At 36.6% G+C, this 23,203-nt stretch overlaps 1 protein-coding gene across 1 annotated transcript; it reads right to left on the reverse strand.

Moving 5' to 3' along the window:
* Positions 1-6,028: 6,028 nt before the first annotated feature.
* LOC129453574 (ICOS ligand-like) lies at positions 6,029-21,610 on the reverse strand. The gene is made up of 4 exons (XM_073865647.1): positions 21,357-21,610; positions 11,969-12,000; positions 11,562-11,888; positions 6,029-10,669 (listed from the first exon to the last, which is right to left on the reverse strand). Exons 1-4 carry the CDS (start codon positions 21,365-21,367, stop codon positions 10,533-10,535), a joined length of 507 nt encoding a protein of 168 aa, XP_073721748.1. The 5' UTR covers positions 21,368-21,610; the 3' UTR covers positions 6,029-10,532.
* Positions 21,611-23,203: the final 1,593 nt, after the last annotated feature.

Genomic DNA, 23,203 nt, shown 5'->3' on the forward strand with positions numbered 1-23,203 from the left:
GTATGTTACCAGCAATACATCAATTACAACCTTATTATAGTGATTGTATTTACAAGCTGCTGACCACCTTCAAAAGTGCATAACTCACATGTAAAAATCATTAAACAATTCCATAAATGTTTTTTTACTTTAAAAAAGCTTTTTATTTTATTAACTTTTTGTTATTGCACTTTAATTGTAAAGATGTTCCTACAATTAAAAACAACTAGTTTGAGATGTATATTCCCTTGTCGTTTTTGAACTATACTAGAATCCTCCACCTCTCCCCGCTGTAAAAAAGTAACTTTTACTCTGAGTAAAGTTAAAATGACTTAATTTTTACTTTTACTTGAGTAGATTTTTAGACAAGTAACTTTACCTTTACTTAAGTAAAATATAATTAAAGTAACTTTACTTTTACTTGAGTACAATATTTTAGTACTTTTTCCACCTCTGGGTTTTTGCCAAATATGGTAGAAAAACACATACCTGACGATCATGACTGCAGAGATGAAATCTTTAATTATATTGGTTTAGTGACGGGTTGATATTTTGTTTGGAAATTACACGCAAAAGTGCGCGTCTAGGCTAGACCGGATTAGTTAGAAGGCTGACTGCCAATAACGTCACCGGGTCGCGACGAAGGCTGTCCCACCCACATATCTATGGTCCCACCCACCCTGTGGCTGCGTCCCTTTCGTTTACTGAATACCCACACTTGCGGGGTGCTTCTCAATTCTTATTTGTGCATCCTCGTTTGTTTCCTTTCCCTGCATCTTAGCTCCACCCTCCTAGGATGCAAATGAGGAAAGACGCAAGGACGGAGGAGACGAAGAATTAAGTGAAATGATATCCTCTTTCCTTAGTCTCTTTATAAGTTTATTATCTGTGATCAATTAATCAAGTGCATTAAAACCCCAAATATTTAATAAAATAAAGTTAAATACATACTTGAGTTATAGTATATAAACGCATGACGTATTTCCTGTATTTTCCCAAGTGTTCTAGTGGAAGATCCCAAGCGTGCAAGTAGAATTATTTAACTGATGGGACAGACTTAGTGTAAAAATGTCAATCCAGGTAGTGGCAGCAATTTGCACCAATATTTGTTTTCATTTAAAATGGACTGGACTGCATTTTTATATAGCGCTTTTAGCAGACCTATGGCCATCCAAAGCGCTTTACAAGTTTGCCTCACATTCACCCATTCACGCACACATTCATACACCTACGGCGATGTCAGCCATGCAAGGCGCCATCCAGCTCGTCGGGAGCAACTGGGGTTAGGTGTCTTGCTCAAGGACACCTCGACACTTGGTCCGGTGGAGCCGGGGATTGAACCACCAACCTTCCGGTTTGTAGACAACCTACATGAACCACTGAGCCACTGTCGCCCCTTACTACTAAAATAATTCTCTAAATAAAATGAACACAAAAATATTTGAAATTATGCCAATGAAATGTGCAACACTTTCCGCTTTACTACCACAATATGTAATATCCATTTATTAACTTACAATTAAAGCTTCTGCATCATCATTGACGCAGTATGAGGTTGTGAATCAGTATAGACCATTTTGCAAGATGTAAACAACACTGATCCAGAAACACTTCCTTATTCAGTTTGTAACAGTTTATTTATTTCACACATATCTTAAAGATGTTAATTTTTTACAGGTGCAAATTTATTCTGCTTCTGAAAGTTGAACAAAAGTGTTGCTATTAGTCTTATTCAGTGGTGGCCGGTGACTTCTTTTTCGAGAGCACACACGATGTGAAGCTCGTCACATCATGTATGTAGCCTGTCATGTGTGTGGTTTGTCATTTCAAAATATGTGTTTGATGCATCAAGTGAACCTATGTGCATCATGCGTCCTTTCAAAATAAGTGCCTGAAGCAGATGCATCTAAAGGGTTTCTAAAAAAAAGACGCTTGAGTTTATTGTAGAGTGAGTGTCTTGCAAGGATTTTGTAAAACGTGAGTGTCTCTTTTATTATAAATCCTTTTGACACTTGTGCAGCAGGCACTTATTTTGACAAAACATGTGATGCACATGGTTCACATTACGCGCCAAATACATATTTTGAAAACATGAGCAACACACGACACTCCGAACACTTATTTTGAATTTGTGCCCCACGGAAGAGCTGTCACCAGCCGCCACTGATCTTATTTAAAAAAAAGTTCAGCAAATGTTAATTTCAGAGTATTTATGTGTTAGAGAAAAACTTTAAAAAGTTAAATGTAAATTACAAGTAATTTATTTTATAGCTTTGCTTCGTGCCACATTACTACATTGGGTGTGCATTATTTTCAAATAATTCAACAGCCTGTCATCAATTGTTACATATTACAGTCATGCCACACTTTAAACAACACAACAAGTTATGAAGCATTTGTGTGAGTGACTGAGTGTATAAACAGGATTTTGAAGACTAGCAATGTGGTCGATGCAAACCCGACTACTTCCTCATGATGTGGTGTGTAATACAAAAAGCTTTGGGTTAAAGTTTCTCTATATCTCATATGTGTGAGGAAATCTAGACTGCATCATGTTTATGGTCACACACTATAGAGGAAACATCATGAGGTTACAGCTCTGTAAGTATTTCTGTTTTATTTCATATATTTGATCATGTTTTGTAATCTAAATGTGATGATTAAATAGATTTATTATGGGAAATAAGTATTATTATATCTGTTTTTTAGTTTAATCTCTTAGATCTTCTCATATGGGCTCAAACTGTAAATGCTTTGATGGATAAAGTAATATATTTAGGACAGAATGTGACTATAAACTGTGATCTAGATGCGAATGAGGTTTATTGGATTTTACTAAAACTACCAGATCCACCAGTTATCATATTGCGCACCACCACACATAAACCTTTTTAACTACAATAAAACATATAAACAAAAATATTTTATTCAATCTAAACATCAACTGTTTATAAATAATGTCACTCTTGATGAGTTAGGAGTTTATTACTGTATGAACACAAACACAACAAGCAAAACATTCAGCAATGTCACCAGATTACACATCAATGGTAAGTGTATAAATCATGGTAATCATATACATTTTAACATAATTACAACTAAAAATTCAACTAAACCGTTCAGTAATTGAACAGTGTTTGTTATTAAATTACACATCCAGGAAACCAAAATAAAACTGAAGTGATGCATGTTGGGCCGACTCTGACAAGATGGCAGATTATTGTCATCATATCTGCTGTATTTAATGCTGTTATGCTCATGGTGGTTATAGGTGAGTGATTTATACTTTATAAGAAAAAAACAGTTTGATCTCAAAGGATATCTTGATATTAAATGAACATTTGTCATTATTTATTCACACTAATGTTATTCAACATCTGCTTTTTTAACCTACACATTACTGAAGATTTTTTTCACACTGCACTTTAATGTATAAAGACCAAATCTGTCAAGCTCTACCAAGAGAATAAAAACATGAAAAACAACAATCATCATTATTCATTAGTAATATTCCTGACCAAGCTTTCATTATCCAGTGTTTGTGTCCTGAATTAAAAATGTCATGTCACATGCGGTTACTTCAGACTAATGCTTTTGATATGACACAATGGACTTGAATGACAGAATGTTAATTTTTTGGGTAGAATTTACTTTTAAAATTAAATCTGAATTTACAATTTTATTTAAATGACTTGTGGTGGCTCTTATTCATGAAAGAACCAGAAAAAGTTCAAAACAGTGTCAAGATATTGACCCACAGGAGCTCATGGATTTTGAAGACTTAACCCAAGTACAGGTATGACATTAAACAAATTATTATTTATTATGTAAGGAATAATTGATGACGGCTGTATAACACAATATAACTCAACACCTAAAGGATTATTTAAATTAAACTCATGTGATGTAAAGGAGTCAGACTGACAGGGTTTATTTTGTGATAATGACTAAAAGACGGTACATTATAATGCTAACTTATGTCTGGCTATAGCAAATAAATAAATGGACATTTATGAAGGTTAAAATTATGTTACAGAATTAAATGCTAATATTGATTTCTCTGTTGTTTTTCAGTATGTTCTGGTGGACATTCCCACACTATACAGTAGGTATTAATCTGTCAATGTCAACGTCACCTATACAACTGCCCAAATGATGAACATAACTGATCCTGCTTCATTTCTTATATGTGATAAAGTATATTCATTATGTATTGCATAACTTTATCTAGATAATCTTTAATCTTAACAATCTCAGTTTATAATGACTACAGTTGTGTATAAGATGCAACATACTTTGTAAAATCTCTTATTTTCATTTAACATCCAGTTATAAAATAAACAATGACATTGTCAAATGTGAGTGTTGTATTGACGTGCATAAATGCATTTTGATTATAATGTTCATAAGTTAACATAATGTATTAACTAACATGAACAAACCATGAGCAATACATTTGTTACAGTATTTATTCATCTTTGTTAATGTTATTTTAATCACTATCACTTTCGGGAATGTTATTCAATCAGAAATTATTATTATTAAATACATTGTATTAAAAAGGACAGCTCTTTGTATTCAAACACTTTATTTTGTATTTGTTTATGGCATTTTCTATCAGCTTGAAGACTCGTATAAAGATGCTCAGTCTGCTGTTATAGTGTATAGGCCTAAATAAATAACCACAAAATCCCAAACATTCAAAAATAAAGTCTCTGTTGTATACAATATATAAAATATTTAGTCAGACAACATTTAAATGCAGGTGGGCATTTCTTTTCTTGAAACACAGGCAACAACATAAACACTACGGGGCGGTTTCCCGAGCAGGGATTAGACTAGTCCTAGATTTAAACACTTTTAAGAGCTCTCCAAACTGAAAACAACTTGCACTTACAGATCTTAAAATACATCAGTGCCCTTTGTTTGACCTCAAAAGGCACACAGGTGATGTTTTTAGTAAGGCATGTTTGTTAAAACTAGTTATATTTTCTAATTAAACTAAGGCCTAGTCCTGGATTAAGCTAATCCTGGTCCGGGAAACCGCCCCTACAAGTTGCATTACAGCTACTAATTTGTGTTGGGTACTTCATTTACACAGCGTTCCCACACCTTAGTTAACTTCAAATTCAAGGACCTTTCAAGGACTTTCTAGCTCCAATACCCTCAAATTTAAGGACTACATGTGGGGACACATTTCAAGTGAGAGCAAGGTTACATCGTGTTACCTTTTAAGATATATTGTTAAAGTTCCCTTTCGAGGGAACTCGCGCTGCGTCACTGCGCTGACACTTTTGGGACGCCTCCAGGGGTAAGTGCATCTGAATGTGTATATCAAATTCAACCAATGATGAGGCTTAACGACAAAGACAGGGTGACACGGGAGCCAGGGAGTATATCGCTATCTGAAATATTGCCAAAGACAGCGTTACAGGGACACAGGAAGTATGGCAAGAGAGACGCAGCGTCTCGTTCCCTTCTCAGGGAACAACAGTTACATACGTAACCCGAGACCTAAACACAACTATGCCAAAAAGCATTTTGGTTTGAATCAACATTCGCATACAGAAGATATAAACATTTAAAGCGAACAGTTTAGCGCGTGTGCTAAAAGACTAGAAATGTTATATTATCCTACAATACACAGGGAACAATATGGATTTTTTTCCAGAAAACTTCTTGCATAAAATAGACTCAAGCACTTTCAATGACCTGTATCTATGTATGTATATTCTCAAAAACTTCCCAGGGCCTTGAATTTTCCCCCTCCAGATTCACAAACTTTCAAGGATTTCAAGGACCCGTGGGAATTATTATATCCTCAAATCTAAAATGGAGCCTCAATGTCAGCCAGATTGTTAAAAAAGCACATCAGCGACTTTACTTTTTGAGACAGCTTAGGAAATTTAAAGTGTCCAAGGCTGGTATGCTATACTTCTATAGGGCTGTAATAGAGAGCACTCTCACCTTCTCCATTACTGTATGGTGGGGAAGTTGTTCGGCTGACGATAAGTCTGCACTGAATAGGGTAGTTAGTGTTGCATCAAGAATAATTGGGCTGGAGCTCCCTAAGATCTGTGACATTTATAACACCCGTTTGATTAAAACTGGTATGAAAATACTTAAAGATTCATCACACCCTGCTAACTCACTTTTTATTCCTTTACCATCAGGTAGAAGGTTAAAAAGTATAAGAACTAGAACCACTCGTTTTGCCAACAGTACTTACCCACAGGCTGTGAGGGCCCTCAACTCACAACAGCACTAACCTTATTTATTCAGACATAGCTTTGTTCTTAAATTTGTTTTATTACTATTTATTGGTACGAATTTAAGTACTTGTTTTCTTTTTTAAATTGTATGTTTTTTATTGTATATGTTATGTTATACTGTCTTGTGTGAGCCAATTCACCAAAATGAATTCCAGGCGATGTAGGTCGCTCTGGCAAAAATAAAGAAACTTGAACTTGAACTTGAACCCTGTTTACAATTGTCATTTTACTGTATGTCTTTTATGTAGATTTTACCAATGTCACACAGTCTTTTAATCTTAATTTGTCTGAAAATAAATAAAAATAAACAGTCAGACAAACCAAACAATTGTAAACATCATAACAGAAACAGCAGTCTTAATAATACGTATAAATATTTGTACTAATACAGAGTATATATAAACAAAATACTGCCTAAACACACCTATTGACCTTCATGAACATATAACACAAATAATATGTAACAGGCAAACAGTGATAAAAATACTGATTACATGGTTTGCAAAATTTTAAAGATCCCTGGTAGACACTCTTCAGTTTTTGGTAGCCCGAATTCATTGCAAGTAGCTTAAATCATTGCAAGTAGCTTAAATAAAAAAGACATTACTTTTAATGTACTTTTAATGTTTAATATTGAGACAATAAAAATCTCAACACAATAGTGATGTTACGTTCGTGAACGAATCGTTCTTTTTGAACGAATCTTTTAGGTGAACAAATCGTTCTCGTTCACGCCATCCATTGACTCATATTTCTCGCTCACTGAAATTTCCCTCCCTTTTTGAGGAGCACGGAGTGACAAAACTACGAGCCAATGGCAATCGAGTATAAGCTGTGGCCGAGCATATGATTGGCTCAACGTACTGAATGAATACACCCTTCACTGACCGCGGCGCTGTTTTGAGTCTGAACGAACAAGAGAGAGAGACAGGGATCGCGTTCTTAAGGGGATCGCACACCGGCCGCGCAGCTCAGCGCCGCGCAGTGCCGCGTCGCGCCTAGGAGAACTCGGAGGTATTGTAAACCGGAAGTGCACATTAAATAGCGCGAGCTTCGTCAGGTAGCGTCTACTTCAAAATGTAAAATATACGTTAGCAGCCAATGTTTATCATTAATGATGTGGGACACATATGATGTTATTTAATGTTAAACTAGTTGAGTGGCGCTGTGTGGCGCGACAGGGATTTGAACAACTTCCTGAGTCACAGCTGGGCGGCGCGGACAGGCGCCACCTGGCAGCGCCGGTGTGCGTACACTCTTAGAAAACAATGTGTTAAATTTTTTTTAGAACGGCGCGGCGCTGCGCGGGCGGTGTGCGATCCCCTTTAAACAAACTGAATGACTGGTACAAGTTACAACCTAATGAATGAGATGAATGAGAGGGATCGTATAGAAAGCTAGAGCAACGTAAACAATCTTGTGAAAGAATCATGTGGTTTTATTTAAGTAAAGTTATAGTAACCATGTTTAGGCGGACTATTTACCTTTAATAAAAATGATAATCAAGGTAATTACTGTTGAAAAATTTGGTATTTCTGTTTAATATAGTTTTATATATCTATATAGTTTAATCCACCCTTTCACTGAACTTAAATCAGTCATCTGCGTCTGAACGAAGTCTTAAACGACATGACCGAAATTATATGATTCGTGAACGAGGATCTGATGACTGACTGAACCAGAGGAGGCATGCACGGGAGTCTTTATTTATTTACCACAAATCCAGATTAGATGTACTATAAATGTACGTGTGTCTTAATATATTCTGTAGCTTGATAAAATTATGCTTAGTATTTCACAATTTGAGCTTTATTAAAAACTAATGAGTTTTTGCAAGTCTTTCATTGTCTTATAACACATAATGACACACATCTTCGCCACCTATTGGCGTATTTATGTAAAATTAAGAAATGGTCACTGAACGAATCAGTGAACGAGTCTGAACGAATCATTTTGGTGAACGAACTGAAAATGAACGAGTCACCTAAATGAACGAAAATTTCCATCACTACAACACAAATAACGCACAAAATAACCAAATTACAATCACCAGTTTCCTCAATTAGTTTTCAGCATGGGCCAAATTGCAATTTGCAAATTCAAAGTCTATAGAGGGGTTGCAAGTTTACAAACATTGCAGGGTGCGCGCGCATCCAGGGGGCAGAAAGCCAGATTGGTGAGCTGATCCGCTACTGCAGCAACCTTAATTATTGAAGCGTTCTTTATTGTTTGTATATAAATAAGACTTTATTTTAGTTGGATCTGTTTTTCCGTCTTTATTTTTGCAGTGTTACTGTGATACATGTATGAATTATAATGTTATAATTTTAATGCTAGTAACGTAATAGTCGCATCTACTGGTATGTTAACATCAGGCACCCAGCACTGACTCTGTTGGTACTATTTTCCACGCAACAACTCCTTGCCATTTTGACTTACAGACACCGCTACTAGCATACAACACAATGCACTTCTCTTCTTTCTGCCTCTCGGTTGCGCGCGCAACCAGTTAGTGACGTCACCGTGCAACCCGTCTATAGGACCCACTGACCACAATGCTTGTTCTGCTATTCTTCTTCTTGTTTTTGATGCTGTTGTTTTTTTTAACAAAACATTTTTTGGATTTCCATGCAAGCCAGCTGTTCTTGCTCATCTTCACACTGGATATCCTCACCATTTAATGGGTCACAAAACTCACAGTTTGGATCATACAATGTTTTCCAGTTACAGATTGGATCATTTTTCGTTTTAATTCCGTCACAGTCTCACACATACTGTAGACTTTTTCGCAATTCTCTTCACTGCACATGCAATCTATATCACTTTTAAGTTTGCTGTGAGAGATTTTATTTTTACATGAGGATAGTAATGACTGACAGGACGACGTTGGAGTAAATTTTGCGCAATAGATCGAGATCGTCAATAGTCCCTTTCACACATACAGTCTTTACTGGTAATTTACTGGTAAATTGCAGTTAACATGTCATGTGTGAACAGAACCTTTCCGGTAAATCAGTGCTCCCAGACAGGTTGTAAGATTAACGGTAATTTGCCGGTAAGCGCTGTGTGTGAACGAAAAATATAGCATTACCGGCATTTAGATGACGTCAGACCGCGCTGACAGATCGGGCCAATCAGAAAGTTTTTTATACAGGTGACGCGGTTTCCCCCAGACTATTTACGGACGTTTCCACACACACGTTGCTTAAAAGTCGAGCACACCTGAAGTTAACATCCACATTTCTTCACCAAAGTTGTTTAAAACAGCTTACCATCTAATTGCCAAATTGCCGACGTCCTTAGCACACCATCTGTGAAGCCTAATGTGCAAACGCGCAGGTTCCGTTTGACGCCGCCTAACGCAATGTTGTTTGGTCACGAGCAACTTCGCGACCGTTTGCCACAGATGTGAAAACAACAAAATACGGACCGTGGATATTAAAGTCATAACCCGCTGTTTACAAATACGACACAAACGGAGCTCGCCGGCCGCGCGCCACAGGTAACTTCCGCTTTCTCTCCGAATTTACCGGTATTTTGATACTGATGTGTGAATGATGTCTTACTGGTAAAAAGACGGAACGTCACTGCATGTGTGAACAGCACATTTTTGTATTTACTGGTAAATTCATTCTGGTAAATTCATGGTAATTTACCAGAATTACTGTGTGAAAGAGGCTAATGACAAATCAGTACTTCTTGATTGCTACACGTAATGATCACGTAAACATTTCAACAATCTGGAAGCGAGAAACACATTTAAACACCAGTTTTAGCTTACTTACTTTTTGCTGCTTTTAAACCGCCTGCTCTCTCTAGACTATGACTTAAGTTTAGACCAATGGCTGGATGTTAAAAAGCCTCTTAAACTAATACATTTATGCTCACTATAAAAGAGAAAAGCTAAACACATGTAACATTTTTTAAAGAAACACCATTATGCTGGAGTGGTGCTATAGAGTTGCTAAGTGCATATATATACACTAGTCAACATTTGAAGTGGATCAAAAACGTTTATCAAAGTTGTCCTAAGACAAGAACGGGTATTGGGTATTGATTTTAAGACAACTTTTAGAAAAGGTTTTGATCCACTTCAATTGTTGACTAGTGTAGTTTTTAAGTGCTTGCTAATGTGCAGTTGTTCGAATCGCTCACACAATATATATATATGTGTATATATATGTTTATATATGTAATATATAAAAGACAAACTGCAATGAAATTTTTTTTGAAACTTGAAACACAATTGAGCTGTATAAATACTACAGGTTATGTCATAACTCACATAAACATCAGAATAGAAATAAGCAGCAAAAACATTACAATCATCTCAGGTCTCGTTTGTGCTCCTTGGTTTTTTTTGTCTTCTAATTTATCTTCTTTATGGTTGTTTTTGTCTTCTGATATCACTGCATGACCTGAAAACAATTACAAAAAAAAAGTTTGTAAGGTGGGGTACACTTTTAAAATAAAGGTTTCACAATGTCACTTCAAGGAATTTTTGGCTGTATGGTTCCATTAAGAACCTTTAACATCCGAAAAAACTTTGTGTTGCAATGAAGGTTTGTGTTTCATGAATACATTTTATAGCATAATATCATACTGTTTATTCCACTACATTTCACATTAAATATATTTTAATACTTATTTACATAAAAAATAAAGTACGTACTTTTAACTCAATTAAAAGTACAATTTATATAAAAGTGAAAATATTCATAAGATAGTACTACATTTTTATGTTTTTTGTATTAAATGTAAAAAAAAAAAGAAATGTAGTGGAGTGAAAACATTAGTATAGGCATCAGAATGTAGTGAAGTAAAAGACAAATACTTTAAATTAAAAATACTTGAGTAGTTTACACATCTGAGAAAAAAGATTATAAAAAGGAAGCTATGGGGGCGTGTACACTAAAGCTTTTATGCCTGCGGCCGGCGTATGTTTTCAATTGTTTCCAATGGGAGCTCTGCATTTTTTCATATAAGCCAGCATAACCTTTTTTTCTTTTGCTGAAAAACGTCGCTCGGTCGGTGCTGAGCGTTGAGAGTTGAAAGAGATTCAACTTTGGGTGAAAAGCTTCACTCGTCAATGTCAGTTCTCGCACGGCCGCGTTTAAAAGTTTTGGTGTGCACAACCCCTAAGAAAGAAAAAGTCATAATTTTCTCATCCTCATGTTGTTCGAATCAAGGATTGTAACCATTTTATAAATGAAATTACACACTCTGAAGAGGAATAAAATAAAACACTTTGGGAAACCATTTAACGTATTTAGACAATGTATTCAATGTATATATAAATTTTTTACACACCTTTGACAATGAGCTTGACTTCCTCTTTTTTGTACTCTTTAGTGATTAAACAGGAGTACTTCCCTGTATCAGTCTCTCGAAGATTGTTCAGCCGGATGGAGAAGTTTCCTTTCAAATAAACTTCAGGAAAACTTTCAGTTCTGTTCTTGTACTCTAACTCTTGATCCTCGTCTGACGTGTTACCTTTAATTATATCATACACAAACCTGTTTCCGTTATGTCGCCAATTTACAGTTATGTCTTGAATTGAACGCTGATCTGCCTTTCCAGAACATGGCAAGACAACAGAACCACCGATAACACCCTTGACTGTGACCTCCAGAGACGCTGAAAACAGAGAAGTACACAATATGATAAAAAACAGATTTTTATGCAATAAGCATAGGAATAAAAAGCTAAACACTTACCTTCATGTATAAACAAGAAAACAAGAAATATCCTGTAAACAATAAATGTACCTGTTAGTTTTCACCATACAAAACATCACAGTTTGCTCTCATATATAATTCGGAAATACATGACTCAAGGTAAAAATGATACTATTTCCATCTATAAGAGACCTCTTTTAAAACGAGGAAGATAGATAACAGGTTGCATTTTGCCAAGGGAAATGCCAAGACAGCCAGGTTGGGGCATGCACTTAATGGGGACATTCCATGAAAATAAAACTTTTTCCATGTTTAAGTGCTATAATCGGGTCCCCAGTGCTTCTACCAACCCAGAAAACATGAAAAATAGCAACCCTGTAACTTTGTTTTGGTAAGGCTCTCTCTGCAAGTATGTGAATATATAGGTCATTCAGATTTTGCTCCCCCATGATGTATTAAGGGGCTCTTCTCTTATTATAATGATACTAGGGCTGTCACTTTTTATTCGATATTCGAATATGCATTCGAACATGACGTGAAATATCCGTATTCGAACTATAAATGAACCATCCGGTATTTAAAATGCCATGTTTAGGGCATTTTTTACAGTAACACCTCGTAATAGGAAGAAGGCTGAGAGTGAGACCGACGACGACAACTGTGCGCAAGAGAGGGAATCAAATTGGACCAACATGAACCTAATGTGCACGTCAAGATAGAATTATAGTTTGTATATAAAATGACATATTATTGTTTATAGTGTTAAATATTATAGCAGAATATAAAGCTTGTGTTAATACGTTCGCATTATGAAATTAGCATGTATGAAGATAATTGCATTATTTTTACAACGCAATGTAAACTTTATATTAAACAACAACAGCATTTGTCATTTGTCAACGGATTTGTTATGATTATGTGCTGACTGTCACGTGTCACAGACGACCAGTGTTGGGTGTAACTAGTTACTAAGTAATTAGTTACTGTAATTTAATTACTTTTCCCTTGAAAAAGTAAAGTAAGGGATTACTCTTATTTTTCTTGTAATCTAATTACAGTTACTTCTGATGTAACTAAATACTATAATACAATAGTGGATTTAACATGGTTTTAGTTTACAATTCTCATTATAAACTGGTTGATTATTAGCATTGATATTAATGAGATGTTGACGGTTTATTAATACTTAATAGCACATATTAATGCCTGATTCTGCAAAACCTTATTCTTCATCCTTAACCCTTCCCATTTCTACCAATACTTAAAATGAACAACTTCTTTATTATTAATAAACAGTAGTTGGAGTATATTGAGGCAAAAGTAGTTAAAAGTTAGTTAATAGAGAGAATTGGACCCTAAAGTGGGACCAGAATAATTTATGTATTTTTATATATTATTTATTCGAGCCATTTCAAGCCTATTCTTGTATCATGTACTAATAGGATTTAGAAAGTAATTAGTAAGTAATTAAATACTTTTTGGAGAGAGTAATTTGTAAAGTAATCTAATTACATAATTGAAGATGTAATTAGTAACTAGTAATTAATTACTTTTTTTGAGTAACTTACCCAACACTGCAGACGACAGAGTCAAGTGAGATCTGCTTAACTCAGCGGTAAGTTTAATTTAATCTCAAATATCAAATGGTTTGTGCTCTCTATCATCAAAAACGGTCAAGCAAACTGCACGCGCACAAACGCGCGGGATAGTCTATGTATGTGTGCTTGTTGTCAATGAGATTTCTTCTCACAAACACGCTCAAGTTCGTGATATGTGTGCTTGTCAATGACGGGCATTAAATCCGCGGAGTTTTCCGCCGAAATCTGCGAGCTCGGATTTCGTTTGGGCTTGGCTATATGCCTTATATGTATATCCTGCTACTGTTTAAGTTGTCACCTGTTCTGAGTCGTTGTTATTCATAAGTTGATAACCTGCTGTTTCAAACATTAAGTAAAAAAATAATGCAGACAGCCCTGTTTATGACTGTCACTGTTAATAAATTGAATCTCCATTACGTTTTTTTTTATGCGAGCGGGGGCACGTAGATATTTGAATATATTCGGATACATTGCATGATATTCGATATCAGTTTGAATTTGATTTTTCTCAAAAGTGACAGCCCTAAATGATACCGCCCCTTCAACTGCGCTATCCAACCATGAACGGCCTCACGAGTGCGAGCGACCGAGAGAAAGAATGACTGACAGCACGACCCTCAAACACAATCAGGAGCCTACAATCTTATAACTTGTAGTTTTAATAATCTTTCTAAAGATTGAATTAACGTTCTAAAGGATTAACCTTACCTTAGTGCAAGAGAGAGAGAGAGAGCGAGTGAGTGAGAGAGAGCGAGCGAACGAACGAGAGAGAGAGCAACGCGACGCGGTTCGCTTTCAATATTGTTTAATATGTTTCTGTGAAGTTTATATGAATGAACATGAGGATTAATGCACTGCACGAGACAGAAAACAACACGTATTCAATATCATACACGATAAGCATAAATATGTTGTTTAATGTTTCTTTGAAGTTTCAAAGGAGTTACAAGACAGAGAGTGAGAGACTGACAAAAACGCGAATGTGTTCAATATGTGTACACAATAAACTTAAACATGTCATTTGATCTGTTTCTCTAAAGTTTAAGCATTAAACGTGTTGTTTTATTACAGATCATTTAAATGTGCTTGTGTGGTTTGGTCAAAAAGTAAACTTCTAAGTGTTTGTGGACGTGTATTTTATTTGTAACATGCTGAAAATCATTGTGCCTGTTTAAAACACTGGCAGCAGCATGAGACCTAAAAGTCTTTATTTTTATTCCACAATGTTCCCCATCTGCTGACAAACATGTATTTAGTATGCATACAACAGATGATTGACTTTTTAAACTTGTTCAAATATAAAATGCTGAACATCGCTTACTAACTTCTTTCGTGAGAATATCTCCCTGATGCTAGGGTTGGGCGGAATGACCAAAAATCTATTCCACGGAATGAGTCATTCTATTTCACGGAAATGTATATTTCACGGTATAAATGTTTTTCAGTTTATATTGTTTTTTATTATAAAAATGTACAGAAATTCACCACTCACTATAGCTTTTAACTAAATGCTCACCGCAGTTTTAAATTATGAGCACTTTAAAGTTAATAATGTTAAAGTGAAAATGCCCAGAAGATAACAACAGATAAGTCTTGATTAGACAGAATCTTGTTTATAATTGAGTTATTAATTTTATAGACCGCTGAAGCTATAGTATGCCTTCATTGTATTTTGTATTTATGCATACATTACATAAAAAATAGGCAATATGTAAAATGAACAGGTAAAAATATATGCAAAAACCTACAGACAGGATGAACACCTATAGTCTATATGAGAGACGAAGCTCTAGATATTATAAATGTGACAGGTGCTATGAAATGATGATCATGAAGTCTGTTTTAAGGTCTTGACGCCCTGTACTTTCTATTAGACCTTAACAGTAGCGCACGTGTCACTGATATAAAAGCGAATATTGTCTTAGCTTGCTTAAAGTTGAGAAAACTTTACAACTATTAGTATTATGTTCGAAAAGAACCCTTTATTTGGCGTCACAGCTCCTTGCGCTTGCCTAGAGAGACCTCTGCACGCGAGAGACTGGCCGGCTGCTGCATGAGCACGGATCGAGGGAGAGAAAGAGCGAGAGTCTCCGTCACACTCAGTCATGCGTGAGGGCAGAGTTAGCCACGGCCACTTATTTGCATTCCACGGAATAGAGACAGAGCGCAGTTATGCAAATTTGAAAACCACGCCCACCGGGGGGAAAGCGATCCAACCGTCTCCATTGACTTTGTATTGCGAGAAGCCGCCTCCTTGTCATTTCTGGCTTATAACAAAAAACTGAATAATGCCTAAAAGCTGCTGTGTGACAATATGTACAGCTAACAAGTCAAAGAACCTAGAAATAAGTTTTTATAAGCTGTCGAGCCGTAAAACCCAGCCTTTGAGAATAAAGTGGATCGCCGACTACGTTTCCCCCTATTGGACGCAGTTCTACTAATAGAAGTACTATGAAAAGTTGCCTGTATCCATTTCTGTGTCTTTAAACGCTCGTTTTTTGGGGTCGACAGCTTATAAAAACTTATTTACAGATTAAACTTAAAAACAGAACAATACCTAAAAGCTGTTGTGTGACAAGGTGTACATCTAACAACCCAAAAAAACCAAATACGTTTTTATAAGCTTTCAACTTCAAAAAAACGAGCGTTTAAAGACACAGAAATGGAAACAGGCAACTTTTCATAGTACTCCTATTAGTAAAACTGCGTCCAATAGGGGGAAACGTAGTCGGCGATCCACTTTATTCTCCTTAAAGCAACACCAAAGAGTTTTTTTTTACCTTAAAATAACGTTTCCAAAAAAGTTTCAGTGGTTCATCCACACAAAACAGGGTGAATGGCACTTTCACATTCGCTTTGCAGCCCTCTATCGGCCAAAACCGCACTAAAGAAGTTTCCAACCGTCGGGTAGTGGTCCTGTAGTTCGAGTGAAAACTACAAAAACTTGCTTTACGGCAAACCTACAATCCAATCAGAGCCAGCTATGCTGCAGTATTTACGACAGTGGTAATGAACAATTACGCTTCTAACCTGTAGGGGGAGCAAAGAGACAGAGTTCTTTAGTGTTGCTTTAAAAGCTGGGTTTTACGGCTCGACAGCTTATTAAAACTTATTTCTGGGTTCTTTGGCTTGTTAGCTGTACATATTGTCACACAGCAGCTTTTAGGCATTATTCAGTTTTTTGTTATAAGCCAGAAATGACAAGGAGGCGGCTTCTCGCAATACAAAGTCAAGGAGACGGTTGGATTGCTTTCCCCCCGGTGGGCGTGGTTTTCAGGTTATGACGCACTGCGCTCTGTCTCTATAGAAAACCTGTTACGTCTGACATTTTATTCCGCGGTAACAGAATATACCGTCATACCACCCAGCCCTACCTGATGCTCTGTCATGTCTACAGCGCAAGCGCTTGAGACTCCGCCCACCTGAGCAGCTCATTTGGATTTAAAGGGATACACACAAAAACTGTGCATTTTTGCTCAGACCCACAAAGTGTCAATTTTAACATGCCACTAGGGATGCAACGATTATAGATTTTAATGGTACGGTTATAGTCTGATAAATAATCACGGTTGTACGGTTATTACGGTTATTATGTACTCATTTATTTTACAACATTAATGTAAAAAATCACATGAATAAATTTTTGAACAATTGCTAAATTCTTTTGTATTTTCAGTTTGTGTATTTTTTCTGTAATTCTTGGACAAATGATAATAATAATAACCTAGCAGGCTTTGACTTAAACCGTATAGGTGCCTTTTGAAACTTGTAGTAGGTCATTTTAATGATCTTTTGAATAAATGTAATTTTATATTTGGACTGAATAAATGTATATTATTTTGATTTGTTTGAAGTATTAGTAAAAATGATAAGAGCCTCTCAAAACAAATAATAAAAAAGGGTCATCCTGGACTGGGTTTTGCGAGTCATTTTGTACTGGCAGCATTAACGTGTTAACTAGTGATGGGCAGTCCGGTTCTTTCCATAGATTCGGCTCTTTCGGCTCAAGCTCCGGCTCTACATTTTAGTGATGGCAGTCCGGCTCTTTTTATAGATTCGGCTCTTCTGGCTCGGCTCCCTTAGAAGAGCCGGCTCTTATGGTCCCACCCCTGCCTGCGTCTGAAGATTCGACTCTGCTCGTTCACTACAAAGAATCAGCTCTTAGAGCGGCTCGTTCGCGAACGACCCATCACTAGTGTTTACTCATGCTATTAATTCATAAATCATTAACGCGTTAAAATAATTAAACGTTATTGAACCCCGCCCGGATTTGATCCGCGAGGAGGAGGTTTTTAATGCTGCACAGACCGATTGGAGTGTAGCTCTTTCACGCACCCGTGCAGGCACGCATGCACACAAACACACACACACACACACAGACAGACAGACACACACACACCAGATGCACGAACAACCAAGAGACGTGTCACGCGCACATATTCTTTTAAACGCGGAGCTTTGTCATACAGTGCGCTAACGAGCATGTTGCATGCCGCACGCGGCTCTTGGTGGTTCGTGGATCTGGTTTGTGTGTGCGTGCGTGAAACAAAAACACGCGGTGTAGCGGAGGCTTTACGGTTACTTAACCGTGACATTTTAAAGCGCGGTTAATAGTGAAACCGGTTAATCGCTGCATCCCTACATGCCACAATAAATTACCTATATGGTATTTTGAGCTAAAACTTCACATATGTACTCTGGGGACATCAAAGATTTATTTAATATCTTCAATAACGTCTTGTGGAATGTCCCCTTAAAAACGAAACAAAACTTTTAAAGGGGACATGTCTCAAGACTTTTTTAAGATGTCAAATAAATCTTTGGGTCCCCAGAGACCATATGTGAAGTTTTAGCTCAAAATATCATATAGATAATTTATTATAACATGTTAAAATTGACACTTTGCAGGTGTGAGAAAAAATTGGTGCAGTTTTTGGGTGTGTCCCTTTAAATGCAAATGAGTTGATAAAATGCAAACACTGATCACCATAAGGGGTGGTTTGTTGAAATTGAAACTCAATTGTGCTGTCAATTATTTTCTCCCTCTCTGGATGGTGTAGATTAAGGGGTGGAATTATTATAACTCTGGGTTCACACCAGCCGTGTTTTATGCGTCAAATTCGCGTCTAGTTTGTCGCTTAAACATTTTGAGTTTACTCGCTTCATTCACGCAGAAAATTGCGTCATGGGAGGGGCTTCTGTGACTCCGCTTCCTTTCTGTAATCACTTTACTACTAGAGCAAGCTCCTGATTGGTAAAGCGTCACTTTTTTCCGCCAAAGTTCAAATTTTTCAACTTGCGCGTTTCTTACGGCACGCTCAATGTGCACAAACAAGATCGCGTCTATCGGGCTAAACACCTCATCCAAGCCGTGAGACCTACAGAAGCGCGTCAACATAGGGATGAGCACGAGTACTCGATTGCTTGAGTACTCGAATGTGTCGATCACAAAATGATCATGATGATCATGTGGGTGTATTTATTTATTTATTGTGGATATGACGGCATTTGGATGGTTGGTTAGCGTTACAAGCGCATGTGGTATTAAAGAGTTGGTCTGGAGATGCGTGTTTGATGTCGTGTCGAGCTACGCAGACCGGAGTATGACATCAGTAACATTACAATGCATGATTTAAAGCAACACTAAAGAGTTTTTGCACTTTGCTCCCCCTACAGGTTGGAAGCAGAATTGTCCATACCACTGTCGTAAATAATTTAGCCTACTGCAGAAAAGCTGGCTCTGATTGGATTGTAGGTCTGCCGTAAAGCAAGTTTTTGTAGTTTTTACTCGAACTACAGAACCACGACCTGACGGTTGGAAACTTCTTTAGTGCGGTTTTGGCCGATAGAGGGCTGCATAGCGAATGTGAAAGTGCTGTTCACCCTGTTTCAAGTGGATGAACAACTGAAACTTTTTTGGAAACATAAATTTAAGGTAAAAAAACCTCTTTGGTTTTGCTTTAAAAACAAACAGATAATTCCGCACACCTGCACCGCAGCAACCCACCGATCTGCTCAAAGCCAGCCACACCTCACATCACTGAGGCACTTTGGTTTAAAAGGATGCCTTGATTTTTGGAAATACAGTCAGTCAGGTGCAAAATGTACAGCGCCGTCAAAAGTTCAATGGGTTATCATCTCATATTTAAACATCAATGTTAAGAGATACCAGAGAGCCATACGAGCATTAACATTACATCTTGACTGAGAACAGGTTAGAGGATGACACGACACAGCTAATCGCTAAAATGATAGCAAAACACTTAAAGCTGCTTAATGTTATGAAGCTTGTGCTTTGACTGGACGTATTTAAAAGCGCGCCGTTAATGATGCACATCCACAAAGGGAGTTAAACTTTCTGTACATAACTTAATTAATAACTTAGTTGAAGTCTTGCATTTTATGCAGATAGATGCACTTTGTACATTTATGTTGTATAAAGGCTTCATATTATGTAGAGTGCGTCATATAGAAAGCGCTTCGGTTTGTGGTTATTAACCCTTTAGTTTCACTTCATCACTTCAGGATTCTGTTAAAACCATTTAATTAATCAATAATCTAGTATGTGTTCATTGTTCTGTCATAGTTTCTTCAAAATTAAGTTTTATTTGAGTGTTTTTAATAAAAATATTTTCATTTTTACCATGACGTATACGCCCCGCCCCTTTGATTGCTCAGCCCCCAGTTAATCGAGTACTCGTTCTTCAGACCTATGGATTAATCGAGATAAAAAAATGACAAACGCACATCCCTAATCTTCACATTGACTTAATATTGAAATCACTTGCGCTTGACGCCTCTACCGGCTGGTGTGAATGCAGCATAATAAGATCCCCTTCTGACATCACATTAGGAGCCAAATTTCAATGACCTATTTTTTTCACGTGCTTACAGAGAATGGTTTACCAAAAAGTTACTACTGGGTTGATCTTTTTCACATTTTCTGGGTTGAAAGAAGCACTGGGGACCCAATCATAGCACTTAAACATAGAAAAAAGACAGATTTTCATGATATTTAGACTACATTACAGTTTGTTTATACATCACCATTAAATATTAATGAGTTTGTTGCGCTCATAGCTCTGTTTAACACATTTCAGCTCAGTTTTACAGGCAAATGAACTGCATGTTTGAGCTGTCTTAACTGAAAACAATTTGTACAATTGTTTCGTTTCAAGATGCACACAAGTAATTGTTTATTCGAAGGCCCAATTATGAAAACTACTTAAATGTCCTAATTTAACTAAGGCTTAATCCTGTCTTAACATAAGTCTTATTGGTGATGCAGGCCTTTATGTTTAAACTAAACTACAGAGGCTTATGTAACCTGTTTCGACGCAAAATCATAACAGAAAATGTGCAAAAACAGATTTCAGCCTGCATGGGCATGTTCAAGCACGTTACCGACCCGCAGGGTAAAGAGTCTTTATAATGTCAACATCGAAGTAAGTTACAGTATTTTATGTGCATGACATGCTCGGGCACGTGTGTAACATATTACGTTACATCTGCGCGCATTCATATCGTTATAATACCGATGCATAGTAAATTATAGTAACCATATGGCTTTTTGGCAGACTTATTATAATTTGTACTAATTTATTATATTTTTACTACAAATGCCATAAATAAACTATGTATAATGTGGTGAAATCATCGTGAATTTGTAGTTACTATGATTTTACAACAATTTAAACAAAGTGTTGATTATGGTTTAACCATGCCTGGAAACCCCGTATATTCTTACTTACTTCCGGCTGGGCGTGTAACGTTATACGGTTTTTAACGAATATGGTGTAACGTTATTCGGCTAAAAATGAAAAACATACCTGACGATCATGATTACGGCGATGAAAACTAATTATATTGGATTAGTGATGAGCGAATCTTTTGTTTGGAAAAAATTTAACGTAGTTTCCCGTCCCGAAATTCTTCTTCTTCTTCTTCATTGGTGTTTTACGGTGTCATGAACGGCAGCTCGCATCCAGTTTGTTGCACTACTGCCACCTTCTGTTCATATTTGTCTTCTCCTAAATTCTCTTATCCAGTCCAGTTTCTTTTCCGCTAAATATTTGTAACATTTCCATCTATTTGCTCTATACTCTGTAGCTGCGCCCTCATTTCTTGCTTTTCTTAATTATATTTCCCACATGATATGAGGATATGTCCCGAAATTCTTCTTCTTCTTCTTCTTCTTTTGTTGACTGGCGGCCTGGTGAACTGAGCACATACCGCCATAGATATGTATAAAGGCTAGATGTGTTACGGCGGAGTCTCTAACGTCATCACCTGGCGGCCATCTTACCACAGGCAGCTCGCTCACTTGTAGCATTGAGTTTAATGGTGCATGTACTTTTAAATGACCATAACTTGCTCAATTTTCTACCAATTTTCAAACGGTTTGGTTTCTTACAAACGTTATTAATGTGGCTATAATTCTGGATGCTTTAACTTTTTTACTATAAGTATGCAGTGTCATAGGTACATCTTTGACGTTTATAACAAACCAAATCCTTTGAAAATCGGTAGAAAATTAAGTTATGGTTATTTCAAAGTACCTGCACCATTAAAACTCATGCTTAATAGCATCCAGCTGCAGCCCTGCAGATTCACCTCCGGCTAGACACCAGTGGCTGGACACCAGTGGATAGACAGCCTACGTCATTTCCATTTTCTCCATCATTTCCGTTTCGCCGCTAATTTCCGTTTTCACTGCTGGATGGACAGCAATTTTATTTCCTATTTTCACTTCTGGATTGACATATATTTATTTTATATTTTCACCTATAGACAGCATATTTATTTTATATTTTTCACCTATGGATATTTACTTTCAGTTTTCACCAGTGGATAGACAGCATTCTTTGCAGGCTTAATTGCACACGTCTTTTCCGTATTGTCATTTTACTTTTATGACTTAAAATATGTAATATAAAGTCTGTGTGTAAATTGAAATATGATCTTTATCATATCTATTTACATAAAACAATTCTCTATAATATGCTTAATATTATAACATTAATAATGCATGCAAACTGCATTCACAAGAACCACCTTGAAAATATATATAGTTCAGATCATATCACAATTTTTTGTGACTTAAATTCAGCCTACAGTATATCAATGGAATGTAACATTTTGTTAATACAACAGACTTGTACATGTTAATTGACCACAGTTTTTTGCCTTGCCCATTTGGATATTCAGTTCTTTTTTTTTGTAAATGTAACCACTTCTGTTTTTAAACATAGATTTACATGATAAGACAATTGACCAAACAATCCAGATCAAATTACTTCATGGTTTTGCAATATTTATTGGAAATTACACAATCTAATTAGTAAAATTAGTCAAATCTGACCATCAGAATGAAGATGCCAAGGTTGTGGGGGAAGTATTTCTAAAGTGAATGACGATACGGAAATGACATCTGCGAGGCTGCAGCTGGATGCCTCTACTGAGTGAGCGAGTTGCCTGTGGTAAAGATGGCCGCCAAATGCGGACGTTCCACTCAATTGGCCAGCAGCGCGAGTGAGACATCTAGCCTTTATACATATCTATGCATACCGCCACCTAGTGATGGTCGCTTTTGAAGCACTGCTTTATGAGGCTTCGAAACTTTTACGAATCTTTTGTTTCGGAGCGTGTTTCAAAACTGGCCAAGTCAAATGATTTT

The sequence above is a fragment of the Misgurnus anguillicaudatus genome, unplaced genomic scaffold (genome assembly GCF_027580225.2).
Source record: "Misgurnus anguillicaudatus unplaced genomic scaffold, ASM2758022v2 HiC_scaffold_32, whole genome shotgun sequence".
Lineage (NCBI taxonomy): Eukaryota > Metazoa > Chordata > Actinopteri > Cypriniformes > Cobitidae > Misgurnus > Misgurnus anguillicaudatus.